Below are 25,750 nucleotides of genomic sequence, written 5' to 3'. Positions count from 1 at the left end.
AACTTCTTCATATGGATACCAGACATGTCCTTTTATGGTTACGTTTCAGACACACCTCCAGACCATTCCAGTTCGCAATGAAAAATGGGGGGAAGTATTTTGAATGTATTTGCTTTGACTTCTTTTTTGGGGGACAATTCAATGGAATGTGATAATGAATATTGTATCAGTAAATCTTAAATTATTACAACATAAACATGACTTGCCAAATATAGCTGAAAGATTCTTTATATATGATTGTATTTTAAAGGCTTCCCTAAAATTGAATGGAAGGTCTCTAATCGTCATTGTCAACAAGACGAGCCTTTCTTGTGTAAACAAGAAAATCGCGCTACATATTATCGATGGCTTCTTCACTGTAACCGCACGCGCCGCACGTACTGTATGTGTCGTATCCGCGTATGGCCTGGAGAAAATCCGGCATACTGTATCACATGATTACGTAAATGATCACAGAGACGAATTTGAGAAGTTGATGCGAACGTAGTCAAGATGGCCAATCACTTCGTGTATCGAAATTTATTATTCGCAAGGTACAGTTGTCGTTCTTCCCAACGAATTAACCCATCGAAAGTGTGTTGTTCTCGCCTGAAAACGACATCAGCGGCAACAAAAATCTCCCTTGAAAATGGCGACGGACCGGGAAATTCCGCAGAGCGCGCACAAGAAGTGACCAACAACAACAGCCCCAGTCACGCCAGTGTGCTTGGCCTTGACGGGACAGCGAACACGATGGAGTCACCACCGGCCAGTGTATCCGGTGACATAAGGGCTGGACTAGGGAGGTTAGATCTCGTCTTCGGTGACTGCAAGGAAGCGTACCGGAGCAAGACCACCGTGGAGGTCGCACGGGCTTTCTTGGTTTTCAAGTTGTGCCAGTTGAATTTTTTGGTGACCCACAATAAAGAGGTACGCACTGAATATGTCTTTAAACTTGGCATACATGATAAAGAGTGAAGGACACAAAGGAGTAAAATTAAGATTAAGAATAAGAGTAAGGTAGTGAGAAAATGGCATAAAACTGACATCACAAAAGACAGGAATGCCCTAATTATGCGCCTATCAATTGTTTCCCCCACCCTTCCCCTCCCGGGCTGCCCCACCCAAGACGTGGGGATTGTCACTTTTGAAGTGACAAAATCCCCACCCCTCGGGCACAATTTAAGTGACAATCCCCGACCATGCCCTGACTTACATACATGGGGCGCACTAGTGATTGCCTTTCCATTAGTACGCCAACGTTAACAATGTAATTTGAATGACCCAAAACCCCACCCTGGGGAATGAAAAATGTGACCAAATCCCGACATCGGACCTGGGGCAGCGCGGGGTGGGAGGGGTGGGGGCAACATTTGATAGGCGCATTACAGTCTGTGCACAATGCCAATTATGATAATTATAAAATAATAAGGAAAGATTTCCATATACGAAATTTACTAATTTTCCTCTGTATTGACTAACAAGCCCCCCAGATAGCAATTTCATGTCATCAAAGTCAATTTGAGCAGTGAGAAAATACAAGCATTTTCTTAGAAAACACTTAGAATTTTTCAGTCCAATCGCATAGGGTTTGTACACAGGGTGTTGAGTGAACTTCGTATACGGAAATCTTTCCAAATTGAGTTACCCAGCCCTAAATTTTATCATTGGGTTGACAACCCAATGATAAAATTTAGGGCTGGGTAACTCCAGCTAGGTCAGATGGTGTATAAAAGTAAAGATAATCAGTCACTGTAACACATTCACTACTTACATATCTCAGTTGCGTATTTTTTTTTACATTATCTCACAGTCACAGATTTGTCAAGTGAGTAAATAGTGGTATCAATCTTGTTTTTGTTACAAAAGATAACACATTTAAAGTTAGAACCCTTGTTTTGGCAAAATTGCTCTAATTCTGATAAACACCAGCTCAAGTGTGTCATATGTTGAAAGCGGATGTTTACTTTGTGTGATAATAGAGATATAAACAGAATGCTTATAAAAAAAATACGTGCGTAGGATGTATTTTACGAAAAAATGCAACTGCTGAATGCTGATGATGCAATCGGTTGGCAGCCATCCAAGCATATCAACAGAATAATGATTCTGCTTGGCAATGGTGACTTTTGGAATTCCTGTGTGCATTAGGCGAAGTAAAAAAAACCATGTTTCTCGTCCCCACCCGCTTCCTTTTTGGAGGCCGCCTGGATTTTTTTATTAATTTTTATTTTTGAAAAATGCAGTAAAAAATCACTGAAAAAGTCCACAAATTCAAAACTGTTCATTGTAGACCAATACAACTCTAAATGACACTGTAAATATGTTCAGTTCTCTTGTCCAACTTGTCTTTCATTTCAAAAGTGTCTTTGAACAGTGGAAACACCAACGGTTGCAGGAAATTTTAAAATGGCGGCCATTTTGAAAAAAAATAAAAAATAAAAAATAAAAAGTCCCTCTTCCTCCTTTTTTTTCAAAAACCCTGACGAGAAACATGTTTTTTTTTTATTCGACCTTAATTCACGGAAGAAGGAATATTTACCCACTATTAGATTTTGGCACACACCAAGGGGTCTGTAAGGTCCAAAAATTAGCTGTTGGACTTCAGACTCGCATTATGTTTGTTTGTTCCGTTCTCTGTATCCCCCCATAGATCATGAAATTCTCCAGGAAGATTCTTGGCAAGCGTCTGTTTGAGCTCGCCATGGACGCCACGTTCTACGGTCACTTCGTCGCCGGCCGTGACCAGGCCTCCATCAAGCCCACCATTGACAGGCTAGCTCAGTTTGGCGTGGGATCCATCCTGGATTACAGCGTGGAAGAGGATATGCCCCACAGTGAGGCCGTGGAGGCAGAGATGGAGTAAGAATTCCCCCACTTGGATACCCCCTCCCACCCCAGGCCCCCCTAGACCCCAGCCCCCTAACCATCCCTGGAATAAGATAACTCCCTACTCCCATACCAATCCCCCGACCTAGCCCCTCTCCCTCACCACAGCTTCCCACCCTACCCCCACACCTACTCCACCCATACACCTACACCACCCCTAACCCACACCTACTCCATCCCTACCCGCACACCTACCCCACCCCTACCCACATCCCCTTCCCACATCCCCTTAACCCACACCTACTCCATCCCTACCCGCACACTTACCCCACCCCTACCCACATCCCCCTAACCCACACCTACTCCATCCCTACCCCCAGACCTACTCCACCCCTACACCTATACCACCCCTAACCCACACCTACTCCACCCCTACCCGCACACCTACCCCACCCCTACCCACATCCCTACCCACATCCCCCTAACCCACACCTACTCCATCCCTACCCGCACACTTACCCCACCCCTACCCACATCCCCCTAACCCACACCTACTCCATCCCTACCCCCAGACCTACTCCACCCCTACACCTATACCACCCCTAACCCACACCTACTCCATCCCTACCCGCACACTTACCCCACCCCTACCCACATCCCCCTAACCCACACCTACTCCATCGTTACCCCCAGACCTACTCCACCCCTACACCTATACCACCCCTAACCCACACCTACTCCACCCCTACCCGCACACCTACCCCACCCCTACCCACATCCCCCTAATCCACACCTACTCCATCCCTACCCGCACACTTACCCCACCCCTACCCACATCCCCCTAACCCACACCTACTCCACCCCTACAGAAACTGTAGATTAGGCAGTTTGGGAGTCTTTAATAACTTTTGTTGTCATCAACATCATCTTTAGCCAGCCTTGATGTGTTCATATTTTTTGCAACATTTTCTCCTTTATCATTTAAATCATCATACACAAACAAAACACACTATACTCATTAATTTGGGATTGTGCGAGCTGTAGCAACCGGCTTCTTTAATTAGCCTACACTTGTTTCTTCAACTTCTCCAATGCACATCATTAGTATTGATAACTTTGCACAATATACATCAAGATACATTATATATATCAACATCACAAACTGTAAATTCGACCCATTGCTTCTGTTGATCGCCAGATACGAAAAACCACAAACCTTTTTTTGAAAAAGTGGAAACGTATGCACCGACCACCGCTCTCAAGCTAGCTAAGCAATGATAATGGGAGGTTCTTAAAACAACGTATTTTGAGATTGAAATTACTTTAACCTTTACTATAACATATAAATTAAATAAATTACTCGTGTTGCGTTGCTGCTGGCAAGCGTGAAGTGACGCGTTTCTCCGCTAGCATCACAAAGCACTCCCTATTCATAATTCTTGCTCTGACCATCCAACCATACAATCATTAGCATATCAGTGAAAATTCGATGCATTCTTATTCACTCTGGACTCAACCGAATACATCAACATTTTTTTTTTTAGAATTTCACAACTTGGTGCTTATTTGCTTCTCAATATTTCCAATGTTTTCTTCATTTCTTGCCAGGTCTTGTGTATCACATGCTGAAACAGAAAAAGAAGGTAAATTATGAAGTAAATGGTTTTATTTGTAGTCGTAAGTATCCAATATAAACCTTATGCTTTTAAAGGTAGAATATTATCATATGTCTTAACCGCTAGGCCATTCCTAGCCTAGCGGTTAAGAACACTGGACTCATGCTCTGGTGTTTCAGAGGCAACAGTGGCGTGGGTTGGAGCCCAGGCCCAGACACTTGTGCCCTTAAGCAAGGCACTTAACCATTATAGCTTCGTCCTTCAGATGGGACGTTAAGCTGGAGGTCCCATGTGTTGTATAGGGCCTAACGCACGTAAAAGAACGCAGTAACACTTATCGCTAAGAGAAAGGGTTTGCCCCGGTGTTTCTGGCCTCCTAGTTATACTCCCTTGTGGAAGTCCTTATAGGAGAAGAACCAACCAAGTACCAAGTAAGTCAAACCAGTGAGTTTGGCGGTTTTGAGACATCATCTGTCATTGAAAAAAAAACTTTTTCAGTTTGACGACGCGCATGGCTACGGCGACGCACGCGCATACCAGAAACCGGAGACTTTTTTGGGGGGCCTAATAGTAAGTAGAGTCAAAATATTCATGTTAAACATGTTCTATGTATTTTATTAAAGCGAAATACAAGAAAAAGTTAGCTTTTTGAGGTGAGAAAAAAATAAATAATTTTTTTTTTTTTAAAGGATGCGGCTTCAAAAATGGATGCGGGCGGGGATGATCAACTGGTTTTTACTTGGCCTTACTAGGTTAAAATAAAGAACACCCTCAGAGATACTGAATTGCATTTAAGGTCTGTTCTGAGAAAAACAAATAAATTGATGTTGGTAACAAATTAAAAGCATGTTTCTTTTTAAAATTTATTAGTAATATTTGAAATCAAAAAGCGTGATCCATTTTATGTTCACAATTTCAGCCCCCAAAACTTTTTTTTTCCTCCAAATATTTGTTACAGAAACCCACCTGAAGCAGTTCAAAGCCTACCGGGAGTTTGCAGACAGAAGGACCGACGTGGAAAGCGCACGGACGTACTTCTACGAAGACGAGGAAAAATGCGACGACAACCTGAAGACCCTGCTGGACTGTGTGGATGTGGCTGGTGAGTTGCGAGGGTCAAGGTGGTGGATGAGGGTGATTTGACCTATGACCCCTTATCACCCATGACCTCTAAAAGTCCATGTATGCGGGCGCACTTTTGACCAAAACTGAATGACAGGCAACAGCCGTACCAATGCACATTATCAAAATTTGATGCAAGCTAGTGAGGGCGCAATTTATCACAACCCATGACGTCATGCAAAACGAGGCTTTCGTGAACAATGGCAGCGAAAGACGTCCGAATTCAACTCGAAATTACAAGATAACTAGACCTCTGAAGGTGCAGAATTTCATGTTTTGTTGATATTAAGCAGTCGTAGACGGCATTGTGTGAGTATAAAGTGACAAAATAGTTGCGATTTCAAATTGCTGTTCGGCTCCCCGAGCAACGGACTTTCTGTGCACAGACCACATGTGGGATGTAGTCCAGTATTAGGCCCCCCCCCAAAAAAGTCGGTCTCTGGTCAGCGCGCGCGTCGATTTTAATCATGCGCGTCGATCTTTTTTTTTTCCAAAATGTTCCGCGGTAGCTCCAACAGCGCCATCTATTTCCGCACCTCCTCAATTTTTTTTTTACCAAAGAGCACCAAGGAATGGGAAATTGCACCAAGGCAAATGATCGAAAGCACCAAGGCAAATTATGGAGGACACCAATGTACATGAGGACACCAAAAAAGCAAAATAGTACCTACCTTGTCTGTACAATCCAAGCTTGGGAAAAAAAAAAAAGGCGAAAAAAAAAAAAAAGCCGCGTGGACGCGTCAATTCCGGAACTTTGGTCTGACCAGAGACCGAATTTTTTTTTTTTTGGCCTTACCGTCACATTAATGGGACCAACTGTCAACCTGTTTGGAATTGGTAGCAACACTTGAAATTGCTCTCATGGGTAAATAGGCAATTCATTACCCTCAAAAACAGAGCTGTGAGAATTTCTCGATTCAATCTTGATAGGTTGGGCAATGACAGGCTCCAAAATGATCTAGATTGGTAATATTAACTGTCCATTTTAACTTGTATGCCATGACTTATTCCCCTCGAAATGACTGCGTACGTTATGCCAAATATGAAACTGGCTGTCAGGTCTCTTTGAGTATGCTAAAGCATTAAATGCTAATACGTTTATCCACGTGTTCATTGATGACAGGTGTTTGCACTGTTATGTACACAGCTTCACACGTATACGTTTACTTTCAGAAGATAGGCGATTAGTGAACCAGACATTTTATCCAAACGGAAATGGAATCAATTAAGTGTAATATATTGTGCAGTTTGCAAAAATTAATTATTGAATTCTAATTTTGAAGCATACACGTAACTTGCATGTGATTTTAAAAAATATCGTTCCAATACAAGTTTCAGAGTGTGTCATTTTCAAACTGTTTTATCTGGTTCCTACAAAAAAAAAGGTTGTACACAAACTAAAACAATATTCTGGAAGCCGAGGAGCAACTGAGTGCAGATTTTTATTTCTTCTCTCTCCTCTAAGTTTCATTTCTCTTTCAAGGTTTTCAGCAGAGCTTACGACACCAGCTTTAAAACACCAGCATAATTTCAGCCACAAACAGTGTGTTACTAGCGTCTGGCTGTACATGTGATCTGCACACCGTGCCCTCTGGAGACATGCACACAATAGGGAACAAAAGATTGTTTACGTCTCCACAGGGCAATTTTTATAGATGAATACGTCTCCATGAGGTTTTCACGAAGTAGATATATGGATTTAACTCAAAAATTAGGAATTTCCAAGGCATGTTGATTTTTCGCAAATGGTGGAGTTTCAGAAAAGGGATATTAAGTCCGAATTTCAGCCAAGGAAATTGATTGTGGTTAAAATAAGAGCATTTTGAAACTGTACTTTCAAACTCGAAAGCTCAAGTACATGAGAACGAAGAAATGTCTCCACAAGGATACAAATTTCAGTAGGTACATGTATTTGCTGTAGACATGCACTATTACCCGCACCACCAGTCAATAAACGTGGGTATAATGGTTCCGTATATTGAGTTGCAGGTTATTCAAACTACACTATAATTACGCTGGTACTCTTTGTATTTCTCCCCTCCGTGACCAAACATCAGGCTTTTCATATGTGCCTGCCACATTGAGTTTATTGAAGAGATTTGTGAGTGCACAAACTGTGCAGGCATGACACTATCGTGTCTTGAAAAGGAGCCAATGCCTTTTTTTTCTTGCAGACAAAGTTGATCCAGGGGTGACATACAAACTGGTTTAGGCCCCCCCCCCCCCCCCAAAGTCTCTGGTGTCTGGTATGCGCACACGTCGCCATAGCCATGCGCGTCCAAAACTGCCAAACTCACTGGTTTGACTGGAATCCTGCTGCTGCACAATTTTAACATGTTTTTAGATGGGGTTATGATCGAGTATAAGCTTTATGTGGCCTCTCTGGACTCCAGTATATTTTGCACTGAATTTAGTCTGGCACCATTAGCAGTCATCAGCTGACATTTGAAGAGACAAAAAGATGCGTCGCCGCACCACTTTTGGGGCAAGCCCATGCCAGAAACTGGAGACTTTTATTTTTTGGGCATTATAGGATCATTTGCATTTATCTCAAAAGTAATCTAGCAACTGGATTGTTAGAAAGCTTATTTGGATTAAAGATCAATCAGATTATTCCGTCTGGCTTGCTGTCATTTAAGAAGAAATCAAGACATGTAGGTGATTTCCAATGATCAGTCAATTGACTAATTGTTTGGAAATAAATAATGCTACTACAGACACAACCATGTTAACCAAAAGATTGTGCATGGTTTTCCACTATTTTCTTGAAAAGTGTAATATCCACTGAGCTGAAACTGCATCAGGTTAGCTTTTTAAAATTATATTAATTTGGACAAATTCCTGAAAATGAAATGATCGTACACCTTTAAACAAATGGAATAACTACTCTACCGCACCATTATTCAATCAATCACATCTAAGCCTATAATTGGCAGTCTTCTGCTGTTTGTTGAAGATACAAATAAATAATACATAAAATATATTAAAATAACTAAGCCTCTGGAAAATAAAATTTTTAAAAAGGGTTTAGTCAATTTTAAAAAGTTTCATAGACATCATTAATGAGGTACAATGTACCTGTATTTATATCAACATCAGTGTATTTTTAAAGATGGGAATCAGCAGTCTGTCTTTAATAAATGTTTATTTGATTATATTTTTGTAATGCTTTTGGGAGTCATGAACATATGGAACAATAAATAGGCAGTATGCTACATGTAATTTTGTTTATTGCATTTATGTAGATGAGGCAGATGTTCACATTTGAAAATATTAGTATTCCCTGTCCAGATACCCTGTTATTTGCTGAAGTAGCATTCCTTTTAAAAAGGAAATATCTTTTGTGTTTTGGGAGAATTTATTTGTTTTAGCGTTGACAAACTTATTCACTTGAGCTGTGGCCCTAACAAAGGAATCATCTAAAATTCAACACCAGTTGATTTTCAGTTGTTTGATGGATTTTAGAACACCGCACTTAACGATGGTTCAATTTTGTTCAAGTATAGAAGAAAATATTATTAGAATTTATTGATTACTCTGTGGCACTGTGAAGAAATATTAATATATTCTCTGTTAAGTATAAAACTATTAGGGGTGCACACCTGTAAATAGGCCTAAACCCATCCGCCGAGCTCATGAATAAAAGTTATACAAATGTACCCTCAAAATATGCTATATTAGAGTTCTGAGAGCCATAACATTGGGGTATTGAAGAGATATGGCAATGAACCTCTGGCCCGGACTCGGGGCTTCCAATTCTGAACAGTTTAGATACAATTTGGCTCGAAAATGGCGCTATTTTGCCATGTTGTGGAGGGATCGTTTTTCAAGATGGCTACCGTTCTGCTTTGGGGAAAATAGGGGTCGTCTTCTTTGGGCGAGAATTTCTTGAAAAGTCAATGGTCAACCCACCAAAAAATTAAAAGAAATTTAAAGATGACATGTCGATCATCATTTTTCTGTGCAGCTTAAATACCTGTGAGAGTTCTGAGTATTTTTAAAAGAATTTGGAAGTATGGGCATTTAGCACTAGTGGCTATGGGAATTTTTTTGCACTGTTGCACCCTTAGGGAAACTATTCAACAGTACTTGCGCTGTTATGTACAAACATAGTCTTATCATGAACAAATAGATAAATAAGGTGATCAGACATTACACTATACTATCGCATGCTCTGAAAGATAAACACAGTCCCCTGAGCAGCATATCTTTGAACAGTATACAGTTACCACAATCTGTTTATTCAGAACCCTTTCTACAGGCAAATTACTGGAAAACCGATTGCATTTTCTTTTGTAGTCAACATAACTTCCGACTAAGAAATAATCTGTACTTTTGAAAAAAGGAAAACAAGCACAAAACAACAGTTTGAACATACTGTAGCGCGGCCTTCTTCAGGTCCTTGTCCAAATTGTCGCCAAACGCAAAACAAACAGGACGTTACAAATTGAGCTTAGTTTCAGTAAAACTTACTGTCCTGAATCCTCCAATTTTAATATGATTTTGCATCAACTTTTTTCGGTTGCAAACTTTTTCTGGCAGCTGGAGTCACTCAACTGCACTTGTCAGAACACCTTCTACTGCAAAAACTGACTTATTACAAATTCTAACACTGTATTTATATAGGATGAGTAAAAAAAAATGGGAACCCAAACCCCCCAAAATATATTTCATATTTAAAAAAATATTTAGCACCACAAATAATAAAGACGTGAAAGCCAATTCCAGAAACTACTTTAGATGTAAAAAATACCGAAATTGCTCAATCCGTTCAAAGAATATCACCATTTAAACGCAATGACACTAAAGCCTGTTTCGTCCAAAAAAAACCCAAAAAACAATTAATTGTGTATTCTGACTGTTTGAAGAAAATGACACATAATACTTGTTTCAACAACCTTCAACAACTGTAGTACACAATATCTTTATTAACCAAAAATCTACTTTTTTTTTAAAAGATGGGCCTACAAAAGGAAATTGTTGAATATCTTTAATTTTAACTGAGGTTTTATTGCTGGTGATGTTTGAAGACAATTGTGACGACGATTCTTGAAATCGCATGTTTGGACTAAAGAGGTTTTAGGGTAATTGTGTTTACATGGTGATAAACTTTGACCGGATTGAGCAACTTTAGTAACTTTTTCATTTAAAAGTAGTTTATGAAATTGGCTTTCCAGTCATTATTATATTTGGTGCTACATATTTTTTTTTGAGGTTTGGGTTCCGCTTTTTTTGACTCACCCTGTATACTGACACAACAAAAACCTAGCTCACCGCCAATTATCTGGCATGTGCTCCAATCCCATCCTTTCCACGCATTTTCTAAAAAGTGGCCTTTTTAGAGGGGGGGGGGGGGGAAGAGAGGTGCTTGGTGTTCAACCAGCTGGGCCCCAACACTGCTTCTAGGGCTTTCGTTACAATACTTATGCTATTTTGAATTTCAATTTATTTAACGTTCATCAGTAAAATTACTTTTTAAAATTTTGTTTGCAGAAATCTATCTATGCAAAGGCAGACGACTCAAATGCAAAACTGTAATGTCATGGCATCTTTGGCCATGTCAAGCACTATACATCTACATTTTTTTTACAACCGTTTCTGCTTCTGCTGAATATGCAAGCACCACCAGATGGTGGTTATAACGCATAGGTCAGTGTGGCGGAGGTGATTAAATTTTGTAATGAGCTTTTTTGACCAGCTCATCCATATTTATTTGTCCAGTTTCTCCTTGAATGATTTGATGTCAGGTTGAGCTCTAACGTCTGGTGGGAGGATGTTCCATCCACGAGTTGTCCGGGGGTAGAATGAGTACTGGTAACAGTTTTTGTTGAATGGTGGGGTTTCTAAGATGTGAGGCCCGGTTTGCAGTCTGGTGGATTTTATGATGCTCTGGCGACAGTTGACATTTGATGGAGTGATATTATGGACTTCCTTAAAGATGTAAATTAAGCGAAGTTTAGTGCGGCGTCTTTCGAGAGGTTCCCATCGGCGGTTTGCCAGCATATGTTTGTTACACTTGAGTTCCTGCTGTAGTCATTTTGAACAAAGCGAGCAGCTCGGCGTTGGATTTTCTCAAGAGATGCCTTGGTGTTGTTGTGATGAGGATCCCATATTGATGCACAGTACTCAAACGTCGGTCTGATGAGGGTTTCGTAGGCTAAACCGTTAACCCACATAGTTGCAACTGCCAAAGACTTGTGATTCATTATTGGCCTGATGGAGGCCCATATTGCTAGAGGTGGGCCAATTGAAAGTGTTGTGGAGCTAAGCATAAATCAGCTTAGAAACTATAGTCTCACGGTTTTAATACCATGCATGTCACTTTTGGCTGTTACTGTTATTGCTATTAAGCAAATATTGACCATGGTTAGCCGTTTCTGTGTCTGACCATGCCATGAAATTGGCCCCTGGGCTGATTCATGCATCATGCATAACGGTGGCTAATATTTCCACAAACTGTATTGTTATTCCTATCCAGGTGCTACATCTAGTGATGGGTTTGCAGCTGTTAAATTCACTGCCCTGGGCAGACCACAGATGCTGGTAAATATTACCTTTCCCTTTCATGAAGTAGAACCTGGGGGGGGGGGGGCAGACCTGTGGGTCAGAGTCGTAGGTCAGAGCTCTGTAAATAACTAAAAAATACTTTGGGAGGCTAAGGCCAAAAAAAAAATAAGTCGGTCTCTGGTCAGCGCGCGCGCGATTTTAATCATGCGCGTCAATCTTTTTTTTTCCAAATTTTTTTTTACCAAAGAGCACCAAGGAATGGGAAATTGCACCAAGGCAAATGATCGAAAGCACCAGGGCAAATTATGGAGGACACCAATGTACATGAGGACACCAAAAAAGCAAAATAGTACCCACCTTGTCTGTACAATCCAAGCTTGAAGAAAAAAGAAAGAAAAGCCAAAAAAAAAAAAAAGCCGCATGGCCGCGTCAATTCCGGAACTTTGGTCTGACCAGAGACCGAATATTTTTTTTTTTGGCCTAAGGCCAAAAAAACCCCAAATCTCCGGTTTCTGGTATGGAGCTTGCCCCAAAAGAAGTGCGGCAACACAGGTTTTTGGTTTTACCCTACTTTTTTTTCTCTTCATATGTCGGCTTATGTTGCAGATGACGCTTCGATCCCCTTAAAACTCTCAAATATCCTTCAGAGTGCAGCTTGAGGTGACCTCAGTAAGGCCATAAGGCTTGAAAAGTATATTGAGCTAATTAAAAAGCGTTTACAGAACCATTCCAGATACAGAACCATCGCTCCGTCATCTGGCTTCCAGATACACAATTACAAAATTACAACACCGTCCGCAAATGGTGCCCGACTAAATTTAGTGCAAAATATAATTATGGGAGCCCAGAGACGCCACATAAAGCTTATACTCGATCGTAATCCCATCTAAAAATACATTTAAATTGTGCAGCAGCAGGACTCCAGTCAAATCAGTGAGTTCGGCGGTTTTGAGACATCATCTTACATTAAAAAAAAAACTTGGCTACAGTGACGCGCGCGCATACCGGAAACGGGAGACTTTCTTTTTTGGCCTAATCATCCTTTCTTGCAGCTGTGAAGCTGAAATGCAAAGGATGCAGCTACAACATGGTCGAGCCGTAGGCATGTCAAGGCACCTTTGGCAGCCAGTCACATTGACCAATAAGGCCAAATAAAAACAAACAAACATGTTTAGCATCCCTGCCCGCTTCCTTTTTGGAGGCTGCCTCTTTTTTTCTTTTTTTTTAAACGAAAAAAGGATAAATTTTTAACAGTGACATCATTTCGGCCTTTGGTGTGTTGCATCTAGCCCATATAAATCTGGTATGTCATTTCCTGAGTCCAAGTGTCGGCCATTTAAAAAAAAAAGAACTGGCGGCTATCTTGAAAAATAGCCCGGCCGGTCCTTTTGGAGAAAAAAAAAAGGGAATCCTTCTTTTTTTTTTCAAATAGGCAGGAGGCTAAACATGTTTTTTTATATGGCCTAATGACCATAGACCACAGCCTGAGATCAAAAGTGTTTGATGTTTGTAATTGTATATTTACTCTCCAAGTGTTACGTAATAGCGAGCGAGGTCACTGGACTTATCCTTTCTCAAAGTGGATTATATTCACTGAGCTGAAAGTTCAACAAGTTAGTTCTTATGCACCCTTCTTAAGAATTTTGAGCAAATGTACTCGTGAACATTGAAGGTCTGTGAGAGATTTTGACTCATTGTGAGATTTAGACCGGGCGAGTTATTTGGTTGATTTTTGTCTCTTAAAAAAATTATCAAAATTAAAAAGCTTAAAATTCTTGCCTTAAACACTTTAATTTTTATAAAGTTAATTTTAATTCTTTCCTTTCCTTATTTCCAGCTGAATTTGTCTGAGGTCCTCGTCCGCACCCGCCATGTTTTCGTCCAGATGGCCCACGCAAACAGCGCCCTCATTGACCTACAACTCACCAAGGAACAGTTCCAGTCGGAGCTGGAGGCGTTGGGGCTCACGTCGCGGGACGATACGAATGAATGGTTTACTTGGATGGACTTTGACAAGGATGGGTCAGTATACAAATATTGAGTGGCTCAGCGTGGAATGGGAGGAATATTATCGCAAGGTAAAATCTGGACTTTTCCATTTCACGAGGCGAAGCCGAGTGAACTGGAAAAGTCCAGATTTTACCGAGCGATAATATTCCTCCCATTTCACAATTTAAAGCCACTCAATATTTGTTTTATATAACTGACATATAGATCCTTGTCATTTGATATATTTGAACTTTTATTTCAATACAAAACTGGAGGAAAATGTATTTCTCTATTCCAAACCACCCCTTCACGAAAATGTTTGAACCCAGCATGCATTTGCAGACAGATACCGCGTCATGAAACAAAAATGATCCTAACTGTTCAATAGTATTTCCCATTCCCCATGGGCGGATAGTACTTTTTGAGCCGCGGCGTGAATGGGAGCAATAACGAATGTGACGTGATGTGAGTTCCACCAATCAAAATAATAGTTGTTATTGCTGTTGGTGTAGCCCAGTAGTTTGCGACGGATCACAAGGACATCACATGTTATCCAGTCTCAGTCAACTCACAAGCTATTCGAACGAGTTGTGTCAAAGGCATTCCTTTGTTATTGTTTCTCCCCTAGACTTAATAATAAAAAGAATAGAGGGTATATATAAAGCGCACGTATCCACCAGGACTGGTGCTCAAGGCGCTACATCATTCTTACCACTGCTCATTGGTCCCATGAAACATTCCTGACACCATCTCAGCTCCCTTGGGAGTACAGCTCGATGCAGCCATTTCGGCGCAAAGCAGCTAAATCAATCACACTAACCATCTCTGCCCTCACATGTACCCGTTTACTCCTGGGTGGAGAGAAGAAATGTGTGACAAAGTGCCTTGCCCAAGGACACACGCACCATGACCCCGGCTGGACTCGAACCCACAACCTGCAGCTTTACCTGCAGACCACGAATCCAATGCCCTTAACCACGAGGCCACATTACTCCACTTGGCCCAAGTCTGTGCCTGTACTTGCATAGCGCATACATACATGTACACGTCCGTACAGTACTGTGAGCTGCATGCGCTAAGCACTGCTGCATGCACGGTCAAGATATGAGCTGTGTGTAGCGTGTGCCCTCATGAGTCAAATCCAGACCAACATGTTAAAAACGTGCATCGGCCTGCATATTATTTATCTGAAGACACTATATTTCAAATAGACATTATTCAGTGCAAGTCAAAAACAACTAAACACTTTTACAATTGCCCATTGTTTTAGTGTGTAGCAATATAGATAAGATGTACTTTTAGAGTAACTCTTCCTGCTTCTTTTGGTGCCTGTTTTACTTGCTTAGTTTTCGTGCATGACGGCACAGGAGACAATGAAGGGGGTCAGGTGAAGTCTGACTTGCACCAACTGGTCAGGGCTGGATAAGAAAGAGATAATTAAAAAGAACACTGCCTTGGTCATGGATTGCAAAATCAATACGCCATTTGGGAGTTAAATTTGAATAAAATCTGGAACGCTGTCTTAATCCAATGCTTTGCATGTTTTAACTTAGCATTCTCCCGACCAAAGAGGCTGTTACTATATCACATGATTCGGGGCAAGCCTTATGCTAGCAACCGCCAGCTCCGGCATGGTCTGGTGTCTTTGTGTCAGCCTCACCCATTGTGAACAATGTATTGATGCTGAGGGTCTCTTACGTAACTATGCAAGAGCTTGCCCCCAATCATGTGATTAGCAACAGTGTCTTTGGTCTTGAGAATTCAAAGTTAAAATGTGCCAAGCATACTGAGCAAGTCAGTGTACCAGATGTTCTTCAAATTTGAATCCCGAAGGGTATAGGTCAATCGCAACAGGCTTATTCAGATCTGTGGATCTTGCTTTTAATCCATTTCTTCATCTGATCTGATTTCAGTCGTATTGACCTCCTGGACTGGGACAGACTCATGGAACCTGAGATCAAACTCACCAAAATCTTCAAAGTTCCACAAATCCAGGTCATTGGAAACTTGCCTAGTTAAATGGGATCACAGTATATTACTCCAAATTGCTTCCGTTGTTCTTTTCAAGTCTCTCATGTTTTGCTTCATTTTTTCGTTAAAATTTAATTCAATACAATTTCATATTTATAAAAGTATTTTTCATAAATACCAAGACAGTTTATCAGTTAGTATTGGTCGAGAGCCCGTCACATGGGTGGTTTTATACTGTTGATAAAACACTGACCGGTTTTAAACACTGAATTTGTGCACCGCTGAGTTCTGCGCCACATGACGCAGTACGCGCCGCACATGCACCAATCTCCATAAAAGGAGATTTTTTTAGCACTTCACGTGCGAGGCACATATCATAGACATGGACAGAGGGGTGTTTCACAAATGAAGTAAAAATTGTTGAACAAAATCATTGGAAACTTGTGAATTTTTGACTTGTTTTGGCTTTTTTGACCAAAAACTAATTTTAAATGTGAATGAATATGTGCTTGGCTAGTATTAAACAAGTACATTTAAAACTGGGCTGGGCCTGGTTGCTGATAATGGCCCTCGCCTTTGGCTCAGCTCAGGCCATTATCAGCGGCCTTCTGTTGATTTCACGAAACCTTATGCAACAATTTATTGCGTAAGTTGCGCAACATTTCACGCTGCGCAACATTTCACTTATGACACATTTCACGAAAGTCAGAGCTATAGATTAAGGCCTAACTTGCGCAATCATTTTAGGTGGCGTCAGTTGTGGCGTAGCAACTAAACATGACGTATTTTACCAGCAAATCGGCACTGTCATAGAGCCCGTTATTGCACAAATTAACAAGGTTGATACAAGACACTCACAACTTTATGTTTGAAGTAAATGAATTCTATTTTACCCGTAACATAATTTTTAGAGTTGCCGAACGATTTCGAAGAAAGTCCGACAAAATAATTTTCAAAATGGCGGGCTGAGGTGATCCAATGACTGTTTCGCTTTAAGAACAAATTCACACACAAACAGCCATCGTAAATGCTGCTTTTATCCTCGTCCAAGATGTTTAAATTATTTAAAACCTTGCGCAACTACGCCAAGTTTCATGAAATCGATCGTAAGTTTATTGCGCAGCAAATTTGTTGCGTAAGTCTTACGCATGGCGCAAGCTACGCACTTTTTCGTAAAATCGGCTGCAGGCCCCTAGTCATTTCTGCTCGGGCAACTATCAGCATCCAAGCCCCTAGATGGTTATAAAATGCACCTGTTTAATACTGGCCAAGCACATAGTTTATTCTTATATGAAAGAGTGGTTGCTTGTTTAAGTTTTTGATACTTGGTGTGCTGCTTCTCACGTGAGATGCACGTGCCACAGAAACACCCACACTTTTCCCAAGCAGGGCACGTCTTTCCGCACTCACAATAATTTCCAGTTGTCAGCTGTGTGGTGTAATGATATAACTTGATGTCCTTTGTGCACAGCGAGGGCATCTTGAGCCGCTGCAGTTGAGCCTCACGGAGGAGGAAGAGAGTCAGATGAAGAGGATGCTGTCTCGCATCAATACACTGGCCAAGGTATGATCGGTGTGGTAGGCGAAGTAATTGGGAAGGATCACAAGTCCGTCAAAAGCTAGCTGGTCTCAAGTCAATTCACAAGCTGGTCAAATGCACTGATTCAAAGACATTCCGTAGTTGGGTCATTCCACAGGGTTGGGAAGCAGTGCATGTTACATCCATATATTTGGTTATATTATTAAAAGTATCAATGCATTCTAAACAATTGCTCAACATCATATTTGTCTTAGGGTGTTTCAATACTTGAGAAAGTTTGAAATCATTTGAATGTACTTTGACAAAATATGAGCAAAAATGTATTAATTCGGACGTAACATTGACACCATGTCAATGTTACATCCAAATATTCTTTTTTTGCAATTTTTTACACGTATGTCAAATATTACCCAAACTGACATTGCATATTTACAACTGGACACCTAAGCACCAAGAAAAGCTTTTGTTTTGGTATAGTCAGGGTTCAAATATAGCAGAAACAATACCTCAAGTGTGGATGGTGTCAAAATCACTCAATGAAAGTGTGACATTTGGGGTTGACACTGTGTCAATGTTACGTCCACAACCAAGCTATCATTTCTGCTCCATTTGATACCTGATTACCATAACAAAAGCTTTTCTTATTGTGTTGCATGTATAGTAAGAAAAACATAAAGTGATTTTGGGTAATGTTTCACAGAAATTTTAAAAAAGGTACAAATGTCATATTTGGACTTAACATTGACACGGTGTAAATGTTACGTCCGAAATGACATGTTTTGCTCATATTTTTGGCAAAATACATTCAAATGATTTAAAACTTTCTGCAGTGGTCAAACACCCAACAACAAATATTATGTAGAGCAACTGCTAGCAAGGCATTCATGCTTTTCTTCTTATGGTCATATGTCACACATTGTTCTCCAACTAGGTGGAATGACCCAGTTAGTTTTCATCTATTGGTATAAGTGATTGGACCACTGATCTCTATATAAAGACTGAATAGTGGATGCCCATACACCAGTCACACAGTTCAATTTGCATTTTGATTAGTTCACCCCTGATCTTCCAAAAAAGGACGCCGATATACGAACGTTGTATGCGTACATGCATTTACGATCTTCCATGGCCACATTTGTTTAGTCGACCATTTTTGCCTTACGCTGATTGGCTACATAATGAAATAAGATGATCCGGATGCGCACACAACGTCGTAACTTCACACAGGTCGACTGCTACATGTAAATTCCCGACAGTCGGAAACACGTTCCATCGTGGCGCATTTTTCTACTCTTGCAACTGTTGCTATATTTTTTAGCGTCAACTGATGCGGATCATCTTAATATCGTTCAGAGATGCCACTTTTCAGGTTTGAACCGAATTCAGGGTTTTTTTTAAAAATGTGACAAATTGAAAGTGCTAGATTTGGTCTGAAACATCCAGAAAACACATTTTTGAAAGGGGGTAAGGGTAGTTTCAGGTTTTTTAGTAGTGTTGCAGGCTTTTTATTGATATATTGGTGGCATCTCTGATCGTAGCAGTTACACTCGGGTCACACAAAAATTGGCGCTTGATATATGTTCTCGACGGTCGTAGCTCATGGGCAGCTTGATCCTGAAAGTTAGTCACCGACCGTCGTGTCGTCGCAAGGTCCACCCGAGAGCAGCCTATAGTTTCATGTCTTGGGGAAAATATGATTAATTTTAATTTTGTATGTTAATATAAACGGTTTTTTCCAAAAGTTTTTGTACTCTTTGAGTGGCCCATTAGAAATACCCACTGTTCCCATTGGAAACGCTGGGGAATACTAGAATTTCCCAAAAGAGTTTTGTTCTCCATTGTATGTGTGCATTCACTTGTTAACGATCTAGCAGCATAGCTTGCCATTGGGATTTTTGCCGACCCAAAGGGCCAGCCTTCAGGGCCCAGTTTCATGGCTCTGCTTACCGTGAGCAGAAAATCCCTGCTTAGTGTAGCAGAAAATTCTGTGGTTTCGGTAACAGAGATGAAACTTTTCCGATTTTAATCGGAAAACCGACTTTTTGAATTTTCCAACGAAATTTCCGATTTTTTTACAGTGTGTCCCACAAAATTTGATTTTGTAAGGATTTTTCTCACAAAATGTTATTTTATTTCAATCATAATTTCGAAGAAAAGTTGATGAAAAGTCGATGGAAATGGCACGTTAAAATCATCGCGAACGTAGTTTTAATCTCTTTCACCAGTCGTTATTGGAGTGTTTCAACGGTAGAAACACGGGGCATAACACTGATCGGACCTTCTCCGGCTGGACAAAAGGTTAAAACATTGACAGGCGACATGAAAAAATCACTGTGTCGCACGTGCGTGCGAATATGCAATGGTACCAGCGTAGCGTACCGTACCACTGCACCGTACACCGCGCCGTCCGCTAGCACATGGCCGGTCGGAACGGGTAGCCTTGTGAACGATCTAGTGGATAAAATCATTATGTTGTGCGATTTTCGGAGGTTTCAAATTTAGTTATACTAAATGCAATGCTTTAGAAATCGTGATGATTATCTCGAGGATAGCGAAGAGAGCATTAGCGAAACATTTCACTGGCATTTGTTGGAAGAGAAAGACGATAATACCTGATTTTCCCCACATATGAATGCAAGTGGAGTAGTGGAGTTGTGTGGTTGAATGGACATGATCAGATGATTGAAGCACCATGAACGGTGCCCTTGTCTTTCGGACTTTTCCCTAGACTTTCTCAAGTAAGAAGTGAACTTCTTTATTGATGACTCCATTACTCTAACAGTAATTCGGGCATTTTATGCAATGAAAACACTGACCATTGTTTTCATTGTTAAATTGTGTTTGAATCGAAAATAAAGCAGGAGTAGTTGTCTGGAAATTGGGCATGAAGTGAATTGTACATGCATGTACATGTGTGTAATGCAGCGCGGCCCAGATTTCAGACACATATTTTTCTTCGGCATATTTTCCGATTTTTTTGCCATATGCCAGTTTCATCTCTGCGGTAAGTGTATTTCACGGGTTAACGAGGAATTTTGGCTTCTGCCTGTGCGTACATCACGTAACTAAGGATTCTGTGCTCATAGGGTTAGAACAGATTTTTTTTCAGCTAGCGCGGTTAGCACAGAATGGTGTTCGTAAGCACGGAATGCTGTGGTTAGTAGAGCCATGAAATTAGGCCCTGTCTCTGACTGACATTCTGACTGAGTACAAAAAATACCCTTTCATGTCCAGCCTGACTGGGCCAGCCTACTCTTGTTGTAGACTTTGACTGTCGCCCCTGATTTGTCTAATTCCTCAGAGGGCGAGGGACAAAGGCGTAAGGTTGATGATCGACGCCGAGCAAAGCTACTTCCAGCCGGCAATCAACAGACTCGCCATGGAACTCATGCGCAAGTTCAACAAGGAGCGGCCCATCATATTCAACACGTACCAGTGCTACCTTAAGGTAGGCGTGACAATGAACCCTTATTGTCTGTCAATCAAGCGTTGTTGGTCAACTGAGTAGCTGGTCAAACTTGGTCACAGGCACTACTAGAAATATACATAAACCAGAGGCAATCGCGGGTTTTGGCCAAATCTGGATTGATCCCATAGTCTGAACTAGGCCTCAGTATTTCCCACTGGGAAAGTCTTGAGAGTGACGTAACTAGAAGGGGGGAGGGGTAAAGGCCCTTTCACCGCTCCTGTCACCGCTTTCGCGTACTTGGAATTGGGGCAAAGTCAAAAATGAGCTCCTTGTCATTTAAAACCCATTGAGGCCCCTTCCGGAAAATGAGCACCCCCCCCATCCCACTGGGATAGTCTTGAGAGTGACGTAACTAGAAGGGGGGAGGGGTAAAGGCCCTTTCACCGCTCCTGTCACCGCTTTTGCGTACTTGGAATTGGGGCAAAGTCAAAAATGAGCTCCTTGTCATTTAAAACCCATTGAGGCCCCTTCCGGAAAATGAGCACCCCCCCCATCCCACTGGGATAGTCTTGAGAGTGACGTAACTAGAAGGGGGGAGGGGTAAAGGCCCTTTCACTGCTCCTGTCACCGCTTTTGCGTACTTGGAATTGGGGCAAAGTCAAAAATGAGCTCCTTGTCGTTTACAACCCATTGAGGCCCCTTCCGAAAATGAGCTTCAACCCCCCCCCCCAAGCTGTTTCAAAATTCGATCAAAGTTACGCCAATAGAGTATGACAGCCAGCATGTTATTGTTCTTAGTGGCGATATAGCAGCCCCCCCCCCCCCCCCTCTACTGCCACAGGCAACATGACCAAACTTGCCAGGGATTGTGACCGGCTGCATTAGCAGAAGAAAATGCAAATCCAGGCTTGGACCAAGAGTAACACTGCAGCAGCAATGGCGATCTACAGCAGCAATGGCAAAAGAAATGCAACAAAATAGGATGTTACACATGTAACATCCTATTACATGGTGCCCGGATGTGCTGTATTCTCGTAAAATCTCAAAAAAATTTTAGGTAAACTTACACGCTCTATTGTCCACCTACCTTCAAGCAAATGCTACCCACCTTACTTAGTGCAGGGACAGGGTTGTATGCAAGCCTTAACTTTGAGACTTGGGCAACTCTCCTTTCATCTCCAACAGCAAACCTTCAACAACCTGAACATAGACATCGAACTCGCCCACCGAGAAGGTTTCCATTTCGGCGCTAAGCTCGTCCGCGGTGCATACATGGACCAGGAACGCAAGCGTGCGAAGGAAATCGGTTACGAGGATCCCATCAACCCAGACTATGAAGCCACCAGCGCTATGTACCACCGATGTCTGGACTTTGTGCTTCAGACGATTCAGAGCCGGGGGAAGGTGAACATCATGGTGGCATCGCACAACGAGAAGACCATCCGCTTTGCTGTTGAAAGGTGAGCTTTTTAACCCTTTTATCCTGTACTACACTGTAGGCCTGGGGGAGTAGTGGATTTTTCTACTCAAGAAATCACAAAGAAATTACGCGTGAGTAGTCGAGTATTCGTGAGTATTTAACTGAATTCCCACAAAAGTAGACAAATTACGTACGTGAGTAAGACGTGAAGTAACTTACAAGCAAATAATGTGCAAGTCACACCACATTCTCAGCACTGAGATATCCTTACTGTGCTACATTTTGGGTCATTTAGTTGAATTTTTGTTTTGGACGAATGGAATCCTAGGGAGAGAGAGGTGGAGGGAGTGATTCCCTGTTTGCAGGGGACGTATTAAGCCATGAACCCTAAATTGCTACCTAGAAGTACCTGCTTCTAGACGAGTACTCGAGTAGACAAAATACCACGAGTAGAACAATGAGTAGCATAAACTACTCGCGAGTACTTGAGTAATCGAGTTACTCGCCCACCGGTACTACACTGTATTACATTGTATTTAATCAATGATTAACCACTGCAACCACTTAGTGCTGGGGTTGTTTATTGCGATGCGGCGAGTACAGGCAGGACAGGTTTAGGCGGCACAAGGACTAATACGGGTGTGCATCCGAACCGGGTAGTCAAGTACCTGACCGCAGATGTCAGGAACCGGTTCCAGATTATGAAATCGAGTGCCTGTAACCAACTTTACATATTACTTAGTAACTTCTCACACCAAGAACAAGAAAGGTCTCCAATGTCATTTGTGGAGAATTTTCAAAATGAAAACTAGGCTAAAACAAACAGATTTATGTTGTGATGCAGGCCTAGTGAGCTCACTGTACACTTTTGTATCTTGCTGTATCTTGCTGTATCGACGCATTGATGTGGAAGTGTTATCATGCGGACCTTTATGGACAATCTGTACAGCAACTTCTGAGATTCAAATTTTGAGGTTGTTTCCATAACGGGTACCCGGGCACCCATTTTTTTTTCAGTCAGGTACCCGATTCCCGTACTACCCGTAAGTTCTTGGTTCTTGGTTGGTTCTTCGATCTCCTAAATACTCCACGTGGGAGTTTATACAGGAGGCCATGAACACTGGGGCAAACCCCTTCTCTTAGCGATAAGTGTTTACTGGGTTCTTTTACGTGCATTTATGCAACACATGGGACCTACGGCTTAACGAAGCAATAATGGTTAAGTGCCTTGCTTAAGAGCACAAGTGTCTGCCGGCAGGCTCGAACCCACGTCACTGTTGCCTCTGAAACACCAGAACATGAGTCCGGTGCTAGGCCATGACACTCCATGTGTAAGTGCCCACCCCTTGGGACTAATGTTTTACTATAAACTTGTTACAAAGTTTGAAGAATTTTTTCCCCATTTCCCCCACAGAATGGAGGAATTGAACATCAAGCCTGAGGATCGTCTGGTCTACTTTGGCCAGCTGCTGGGCATGTGTGACCAAGTCTCCTTCCCACTGGGTAAACTCTGTCTGTCCACATTGTGTGTTTGTCATTCAACAGTATATTGTAGGCAAAGCCATCACAGGTCCGGTCAAAAGTCAGTCACTTTCACAAGACCAGTCTCAAGTAACTGGGGCTGAAAAAAAACACCAAAGGAAAACTTTTGTCACAGTTCATTTGAGTAGCTTGAGGCTTAACTTGAGACTAAAGGACTTGCAGAGATGCCAACCATTACTCTTTTGGAGTAATTATTAGGATTTTGAGGCATGTTACTACCCTTGAAAATTCCAGCTGTCCTATACGCCAACATTGTGGTTACTCTGACAAGTACTGTGGTTACTCTTAAACTTGACTGTTGTCCTATGTATTTACATTAGCATTACTCTTTGCAGGAAGAATCATTACTATTTTGTAGTCTGTAAAGTTGGCATCTCTGGACTTGTTATGGACTAGACTACAACACTGCTCCTCGGTTGTTCAGATTTTGGAAGGTCCAACTTACCCCCCAAATCTTCATCGCAGTTGTTCCTGATAATCAGCTTTATGGCAGACCAAGCAGCATATTATTAAAGACAAACCAAGCAAGCTTGTGAAGTTTTCTTCGCAAGCTCCAGGACAACATTAAATATGGACTGGCTGTACAGGAGGAAAATGATCAGATTGCTACTGTACTTCCAGCACTCACCCTAAGATGACCATTGCCCTTGATTATTTGTATCCTCTTGGGAACAGGCAGTTAGAAACATTCTATTTCCCACTTTATTTTGTTACCGTTAATTACGGTTCTTTGGGTACCTGACCTTTCCAGGAATAGGTACCCAGTTCCAAAATCACCTGTAAAAAACATCTACACAGTCTCTATTATTTTACGAGCATGAGAATGTTCCTTTTTCAACTGGAATTCCTGGGTTTTTTTCTTTCAAGTGTTGTGGTCTTTTGAATTTAATTTAAATGTGAATTAAAACTTGGGGGTTGAGGACTGTCAGGGGGTCGAGAAAAATTGTCTGAATCGGCAGAAGGAGCTTTAGGAATAGTTAAGAAATGCTCGTCAAAATGCGAATTTTTGAATGAGTTGACTCCTTCAACCTGTACTTTCATAACTTTCGACATCTGGCAAGACTTGCATGCTCTTTTGGAGGGCTTCTTGAAAAAAAAAAAGTGTGTACAATGTAAATGTCAATGTAAATTGGGACCACCGTAAAACAGGTAGACGGCAGTGCTTCTAATGAAAAAGGAACATCCGAAAATATTAGGTGTTCTGCTTCGTCCAATCCAGAATAAGATTCCTGTCTTTTTAAGACCCATTCTCATGCCTGTTTTTATCAGCATTGTACTGTATTATTAAGTAATTACAATCGAGTCTCGTTAATACAAACTCGTTCTGACCTAACCAAATTGTTTGTTATATCAGAATTTTGTATTAAGAGGAACATCAGTCCCATTCATTGTGCACATAAATGCACAGTCGGGACTAAGGCTTTATGTTTGTTATAACCAGAATTTTGTATTAACAGAGTTTGTACTAACGAGATTCGACTGTACTGAATGTGGTTTCTCACAGGACAAGGAGGGTATGCCGTCTACAAGTACGTCCCCTACGGCCCAGTGGAAGACGTCCTACCATACCTCTCCCGCCGAGCTCTGGAGAACCGAGGCATGCTGAAGGGCGTCAAGAAGGAACGCCGACTCCTGTGGCAGGAGCTGACACGCAGGATTCGGCACGGTCAGGTGCTGTATAGCCCAACACATGCTTGATGTGTTACGGATATAACCCTTTCAAGTAAATGATGTTTAAAGGGAATATACAACATTTGCAAACATCGAAAAATAAAACTACCAAGTTTTTACGAAATACCTTACTAGGATGTTGGTAAATGACAGTC

General features: G+C 41.5%; 1 protein-coding gene across 1 annotated transcript; it reads left to right on the top strand.

Moving 5' to 3' along the window:
- The first annotated feature begins 336 nt into the window (after positions 1–336).
- LOC119730627 (proline dehydrogenase 1, mitochondrial-like) lies at positions 337–25,750 on the top strand. The gene is made up of 12 exons (XM_038203615.1): positions 337–909; positions 2,633–2,841; positions 4,417–4,451; positions 5,383–5,526; positions 12,025–12,089; positions 13,891–14,075; positions 15,956–16,037; positions 17,485–17,577; positions 20,855–21,001; positions 22,148–22,422; positions 23,797–23,885; positions 25,429–25,750. Exons 1-12 carry the CDS (start codon positions 493–495, stop codon positions 25,620–25,622), a joined length of 1,935 nt encoding a protein of 644 aa, XP_038059543.1. The 5' UTR covers positions 337–492; the 3' UTR covers positions 25,623–25,750.

Source organism: Patiria miniata, unplaced genomic scaffold (genome assembly GCF_015706575.1).
Source record: "Patiria miniata isolate m_02_andy unplaced genomic scaffold, ASM1570657v1 HiC_scaffold_22, whole genome shotgun sequence".
Lineage (NCBI taxonomy): Eukaryota > Metazoa > Echinodermata > Asteroidea > Valvatida > Asterinidae > Patiria > Patiria miniata.
This window is presented reverse-complemented; position numbering and strand designations above follow the sequence as displayed.

Coding starts and splice junctions, on each gene's coding strand:
- LOC119730627 (XM_038203615.1), top strand. CDS start 493: ATGGCCAATCACTTCGTGTATCGAAATTTATTATTCGCAAGGTACAGT. Junction 910..2,632: donor TGGTGACCCACAATAAAGAG/GTACGCACTGAA, acceptor ATCCCCCCATAG/ATCATGAAATTCTCCAGGAA. Junction 16,038..17,484: donor TCAAAGTTCCACAAATCCAG/GTCATTGGAAAC, acceptor CTTTGTGCACAG/CGAGGGCATCTTGAGCCGCT.